Here is a 7,333-nt window from a genome sequence, read left to right on the forward strand (position 1 = left end):
CACACTTCCATACTTGTCATGAAACAGCTTTGAAACATGCAAAATGTTTAACGATTTGATTACGAGAGACAAACCACTCTGAAATATGTAAAACGTTTAGCAATGGTACCATAAATGTTTACAGATGAAGTGATGCAACTAGCAAAGTTATTCACCGTCAAATTTGTGTTTTCAATCAATCTTTATTAAATCGACGGTAATTTTTTAAAAAAATATCACTTACAAACACCCAATTTATTTTATAATTTAACTTATTAGTTTTCTAATTTAACTCGTAATCACTATTCACAATTAATTCTTCGATTTGATTTTGAATATTCTATTGATATTTTGTTGATATGTTATTTCTATTTGTAATGTAACCCGACCACCTTGGTTTTCACAAATATATTATAATACATGTTAAATATATTATAATACAATTAGATATAACAAAAATACTAATAACAACCAAAACTATATATTTAAACATCCTTCCGAAATTGTAAGGAAAAGTAGATGGCGGCCCAGTGAGTACAAAAGAAGAGCCAAAAGCAACATGCTGCTTTTGTGTTTGGGTCATCCTCCACTAACGCTATTTTGTCGGATAGCAAGGTGGGTCCTCCTTTTTGTTAGTTGTTCCCGATGTGGAAAGAATGGGTAGTGCGCTCTTGACCAGACGCCACTTTGTCGTTTCCGGTTGCCTCCCCACTTGCACCCATGTTTCCCTTTGCTTCTTCTTCTTCTTGTTGCGGGAGATCCATCGTCTTCTCATTCTCCTTTCCTTTGCATTTGCCTCTCCACTATTTCTTTTTTCCTTTCTGTGTTTTCTGGAAGAGCCGAAGGGGGTCAGTCATGGGCGGGGAGAACGAAGAGTCACGGGATCGAGTCGCAGCGGGCAAATACAAGAAAGTGGCGCTATGCCAGGATGAGGTCGCCACCAATATTGACATCCTGAACGAGATATTCAAGTATCTGGATGCACCGTCTTTGGGCATGGCTTCTTGCGTCAGCAACAAATGGAAGCAGGTCGCCCACGACGAGGGTCTGTGGGAAGGCATCTGCACGCGCCATTGGCCATCCACCGCTTCGCTTCAGAGTGGGCAGTTGAAATCCGTGGTGGTGGGCCTCGGCGGATTCGGGCGTCTTTACGTCAACTGTCTACACCCTCTTCTTGCCAGAAACAATAGCAATCGCAAGCATTTGAAATCGAAGGATCCTTCATCTTCTGCGCCCAAGCAAAAGTGGAGCAAGGATGAGGTCTATCTTTCCCTCTCGCTCTTTTCCATCGATCGCTATGAGAGAATACTCCCTCTGCATCTGAATTCAGCTCGCAGGGCCGGACTTGTATGGAATCCCTGTTCAGATGAGCAAGAGCCAGCCTCCTCCTCTTCCACCGCCTTCGCTTCCGATGTGCACCGCCTTCTGGACGGGTGGAGAGGCAACTCTATCCCTCATCATTCTTCAAGGAAGATGGACATTAAGGCTGAAGGTACAAACTATTGCTGGGGATCCATGGATGCACAATCCGCCCCCAAATAATCGTCACATACAGACAGCATTAAAGGTACCAGACAGAAGGCTTGACTATCTTCAATTCTGTAATATTAACGTTATTTGTCGATTACTTTCTAAATCTTTTAATCACAGAGATGTATCAGAAAAGGTTTCCTTCTCCCGGGTTGCAGATATTTGCATTAAATTCACTGCGGATGAAAATGACATATCTTAATCTTGTTAGGGTTGTTAAAAGTTGGTACCTCTGGAGATGTAATACGACTTTCAAAACTCCGTGATGCCGTGGCTTGCGCGGGTGTTCCTGACAGTTGCCTCCTCAAGGGCGTAAGATGATGAGTATATAGTGTAGAAGCCTCTTTTCCTATGATGGACATTAAGGGTGAAGATGCTGGGGATCCATGGATTCACAATCCTCCCCCAAATAATCGTCACATACAGACAGCATTAAAGGTACCAGACACTTGTTACAGAAGGCTTGACAATCTTCAATTCTGTAATATTAACGTTATTTGTTTATTACTTTCTAAATCTTTTAATCACAGAGATGTATCAGAAAAGGTTTCCTTCTCCCGGGTTGCAGATGTTTGCATTAAATTCACCGCGGATGAAAATGACATATCTTAATCTTGTTAGGGTTGTTAAAAGTTGGAATCTCTGGAGATGTAATACGACTTTCAAAACTCCGTGAAACCGTGGATTGCACGGGTGTTGCTTCCAATTAAATTAACCGCAGCCTCATGAGGAGTACATAGTGTAGAAGTTTTTTCAGATTTTATTTTATACTGGCCATCAGTTCTATCGTTTTGGTATTAATTTAGAGGAGAAAATAATGCTGCCTATAGCCTCTTTTCAAATTTATTTTTTAATTTGTACTCTCTCCTTCTGTCAGCGTAATGTTTTCTTATTGCACACCATGTCGATGTTTGAAAGTTTTTATTGAGCACTGTTTACCGTTTATGTAATGTAAACTTTCACAACAGCTAGAATTATTCATAGTAAAATAAAAACTATAACTGATTTAATCAGCCATGGGTAGTTTAAAACCATGACTGGTTTTAAGTTGTTTTAAAATTTTATAAAAGAATTTTCTAATTTGTAATGTGTATTTGCATAAGTTGTTTTAAAATTTTACAATAAAAAATTCTAATTTGTAATGTTTATTTGTAGAAGGTCTAATAATATATTATTTGTAGATAATGGGTGTAGCAATCATATGGCCTGAAATATAAATCTATTTAAATTTAAATGATATATTATAATGATTTATTATAAATTAATGTTAATTTTGGGTGAGGAAATATTTTAAATATTATGTTAAAAAGAATGTTCAATATGTTGACCAAAAAACTAAAACTAGATGTATTATACCCTAAGGTTGAAACATAATCTTTTTAGTGCTTGTGAAATTACTCTAAGAGGATATAATGCAGTCTTTAAGGGAAATGGTTGTTTTATATATGATAAACCTCTTTAGAAGATGTTGATTGTTAGGAAGAAGATACAAAATTATAGAATGTATAGCCTTGCCATGAATTATGATAGATATGATGTCTCATCTATGAAAAATGTGACATGTTTGGATGATTTTTTGTTGTAACATTTTAAATTTGGTCATTTACATTTCAATGCCATAAAATTATAGTAGCAAAAAAAGATGGTTGAAGGTTTGCCTCCCATTCAAGAGCTAGCTAGTTCATGTGACAACTACAATTTGGAAAAGCAACACAAAGATGGTTTCCTAAAGGAGTGTATTTTAGAACAAAGACACCATTAACGTTGGTTCATACAATTAGTTCTATGCCACCTAATGCAAATCCAATCACTACGAAGAAGTTGCTATTTTCTAACCTTCATAAATAATTACAACAAAACAATTTGGGTGTAGTTTTTGGCAAAGAAATATGAAACCTTTGACAAGTTCAAAAAATCCAAGGCATTGGTGGAGAAACAAAGTGATCAGCAAAATAAAGTGTTGAGATTGGGAAGAGGAGATGAATAGGATTCAAATGATTTTCATTATTTTTTCAAGTAGCATAGGATCAATAGAGTGACAATTCATGATAAGGTGCACTCCTTAGCAAATTGGTTTAGTAAATAAGAAAAACAATACTATTATTAGTATGGCTAGAAACGTGTTGAAATCATAACATTTGTCAAATGATCTTTGGCGAGAAGGACTTGAATGGGATTAAGCAAACTTCCACATGATGGTATAGCAATATTGATTCATATCTAATCATAATGAGTTTAACAGAAGTAGGAGTGAACCCACACTGTATACAAAGGTGAATAAACAAGGTCAAATATTGATTGTTTATTTAAATGTTGATGATATGATCTTCACAAAAAATCTATCAATATACAAGTTTAAATCAACCATGAAACAAGAATTTGAAATGATTGATTTGGAGTTAATATGATATTTCCTTGTTATTAAAGTCCTCCAATCAACTTTAGAAATAATTTTGTTTAAAAAAAAAACATATTATGGATCCACTGAAGAGGTTCATGATGATGAACTGTAAACCAACACCAACTCTAATTATAATGGGGAAAAATTCCAGTGAAGAGGATAATGAATCTAATGTAGATCGAACTCTATTTAAGAGATTGGTTAGTGGCCTCAAGTAACTCACTACCACGAGGCTATTGCATACTATCAGTTTGATTTTAAAGTTCATGGAGTCTCCAAACACTACAAGGAAAATACCTTCTAGCAGAGGTTTTAACAGAAGCCCGTATAAAAATAGCCCAAATATTTATTTGTAGCTAAGGTCACTAGCAGAGGTGGGCACGCAGATATTTTAGACGATGTTTTTTTAATAATGCATCTAAAATATACAAACGCGTTGGTGTTTTACTATCCATACAAGCACTGGTGCTACAAATAACATGGTGCACCATTGAAAATTTATTTTTATAAAATGAAAAAACATGGTGCGCTACATAACATAATGCATCGGTGCTTGAATAGTCGATAGCATTGGTGCCCTTCACATGGTAAAACATCTTGATGCATACCAGTAAGGAGCACCGCTATAATTTTAGAGAAATGTGGTGCTATTTTCCAGTGAAGCCCCAGTGTGGTACACTTAATAAAATGGCCTCAACCAATTTCTAAAGAGAACTGCTAGGTGGTTTTTAAATTCTAAAAAAATGGCCATGCTATAGTACCTGTAGCGAAACTCCCCAAGGTGTCTCAAGAAAAGCACTGTGATATTTTTTAATTAAAAAAAATGTTGCTTTTGGATATATCCTGCACCGGTGTGTTTGGAAAATGCACCAAAGGGGGGTTAAATACAAAAAACCCTCCTAGCCATAATTTTCATTTTTATAATCTATAGTGCAAGAGAGTTCTGAAGCACTAGTACCACTCTTCCCAACTATGGTTAATATAGTCAAACATGGTCAACCTAGGTCACCATGGTAAAATAGGTCAACCATAGCTATCCTTTATTAATATGGACAACTATAATTTATCATAGAAAACTATGGTAAACCATTGTCAAAGTGGTCAACCCATATTCACCCATGGTTAAACCATGCTCATTCATAGTAAGGGTTTACATATATTTAATAACATTAATGTTAATATCATTTCAAACACATTTACTAATATTAATTGGGTTCGATAAGCTTTTATTTTTTTAAATTTAAAATTGTTTATTAATCTTAATATTAAAATTATTTATTAATATAAATATTGTTTAAAAAAACTTAATCTCAAAGTTGATTAATTAATAGCATTAACAATAAAATTAATAAGGTTTTAAAGATTTTAATAAGAAGATTTATAATGACATTTATTAATAAGGTTTTATTGGTAAGGAATTATATTTAATAAGGTATCATGATAAGATTTATATTTAATGGTATTTAGAGTTTAATTAACATTTAATTTTTAATATGGTTATTAAAACTATTTTTATTCCCTAGATGGGGCGACGATCAAGACAAAGGTGGAGGTGGTGGGAAGGGGGTTGGGGTGCAGGTTTCCACCACCCCACCTAGCTAATGAGTTAGGGGATGTGGTAATGTGCGCTCAACGAGTATAAATTATGGTGTTTGTGGCTTTGGTGATCCCTGTAGCAGCTATGGTGAAGGGACGATGATGTTCAGATGGTGCGTTGGTCGAGAGGTTTAAGCATGTGGAGAGGGAATCACTCATAATGATGTTGGTACCACTAAATCCTCGAATAACTATATAGGCTTCAGTCATGGGAGGAGGGAATTGACAGTAGGAAACTAGTTTCAATGCCAGAGGGGAGGTAAGAACTTTTTTTATTGGGCCCAAAGCAACCATGAAATATATGTTTCCTTAGTGACGATGCATTCCTAGTTGCATGTTTACCATAGAGCAGATAACACAGGTCTTCAAGAGTGGCATATTCTAGTGGACATAGGGCACTCCATTATTAGAATTTTTATGCTAATTTGGTTAAATTGTAGATATTTGAGTTTAAGACTTGTGCTAGGGCAATTACAATGGTTGTTTTTATCTTACTTCTAGCATTTAAAGTGGTACTTCTCCTTTATTATGTTAGATGGTTGTTATTGTTTATTTTGGCAATGATTTTTGCTTGTAGATATATTTTTTTCTTTCTGTTACTAGCCCTATGAGTGCTATTTGTCTTTGTTTGAGGTATAGCTATTGGATGCTCTCTTTGGTGGGTTGTGTAGAATCCTTGCATTAGGTTTTGGGTTGCTAGAAGGAGTTTGGGGACCGTTCTCTCTTTTCCAGTTTGTGTTTGATGTTTTATATCTATGGACCAAGGCTCCCTTCTATTTGGTGATTGTTTCCTAGTTCCTGGGTGACTTTTTTGTTTAGAAGGTGGTCAGTTGGAGCTTTGGTAGTGGTAGGAGTGTTGATGGGTGAATGAGTTTAGCTCTATTTCTAGTTTCTTCCTTCCTTCTCAATCTACGAGGTTTGCTTCATATTTATTTTATGGTGATGCCTTTTTGATTCCTCTGTGTGCATGGAGGCTTCCTTGTTTGTGGCTCGAGTGGTGGCATGAGGTAAGTTGGTGGCTGGAGGTGTGGTTGTAGTCTTCGTATATGTGTTTTCCTGTATTGGAACTTAATATAGTTGGATCCTATAGTATCCATTTTGGAGTTTTGGGCATTATATATTATGGGCATCCCTGAGTTATATTGGGCTTTCAGTTTGGTGATTGTTTCCCATTACTTGAGCTACTTTTCTATTGGGAAGGTGGTCATTTTTGGGCCTCGGTAGTGGGAGGAGTCTTGGTGGGTGAATTAGTTTGGATCTGTTTATGATTTCTTCCTTCCTTCTCATTCTATGGAGTTGGATTCATATTTATTTTATGGTGGTGTCATTGTGACTCCTCTGTGTATATGGAGGCTTCCTCATTTGTAGTCCACGTGGTGGTGTGAGGTACGTTGGTGGTTGGAGGTGTGGTTGTGGTCTTTGTGTATGTGTTTTGTTGTATTGGTTCTTATTCCAGCTAACACATGTGCTATCCATTTTGGAATTCTAGGCATTATATATTTTAGGCTCCCAGGTTTGCACCTAGTAAGTGGGGAAAAATATTGTCTTTAGATAGTTGGTTGTCTCGTTCCTCATGCCATTTCAGCGAGCTTGAGTCTGGAGATGTGTCACTTCTTATCAAGAGCAGATCTACCAGGGACAAACTCACATGGATTGTTTGATTGAAGGTTTCAGCTTGTTTCCAGGAGCTCACTCTTGCTCCTCTACAAGATGAACTCACTAGTATGGAGGGGCAATCCTCTTCTCATAAAACCTCCCTTTCAGACACATAAGTTTTAGTTAAATGGGTAGACTGGATCCTAGATATTGGCCATAAGAGAGCGAAGT

The 7,333-nt window shown here is 36.3% G+C and overlaps 1 protein-coding gene across 1 annotated transcript; it reads left to right on the forward strand.

Moving 5' to 3' along the window:
• The first annotated feature begins 750 nt into the window (after positions 1–750).
• Positions 751–2,338, forward strand: LOC149233627 (F-box protein GID2-like). The gene is made up of 2 exons (XM_089376784.1): positions 751–1,546; positions 1,721–2,338. The coding sequence occupies exon 1, from the start codon at positions 835–837 to the stop codon at positions 1,519–1,521; it is 687 nt and encodes a 228-aa protein (XP_089232910.1). The 5' UTR covers positions 751–834; the 3' UTR covers positions 1,522–1,546; positions 1,721–2,338.
• Positions 2,339–7,333: the final 4,995 nt, after the last annotated feature.

The sequence above is a fragment of the Pinus tabuliformis genome, chromosome J (genome assembly GCF_031772625.1).
Source record: "Pinus tabuliformis cultivar Carrire ecotype Pingquan chromosome J, CPIR1, whole genome shotgun sequence".
In the NCBI taxonomy this organism is placed as follows: Eukaryota; Viridiplantae; Streptophyta; class Pinopsida; order Pinales; family Pinaceae; genus Pinus; species Pinus tabuliformis.

Excerpts from the sequence above, each read along its gene's own strand:
- LOC149233627 (XM_089376784.1), top strand. The coding sequence starts at position 835 with ATGGGCGGGGAGAACGAAGAGTCACGGGATCGAGTCGCAGCGGGCAAA.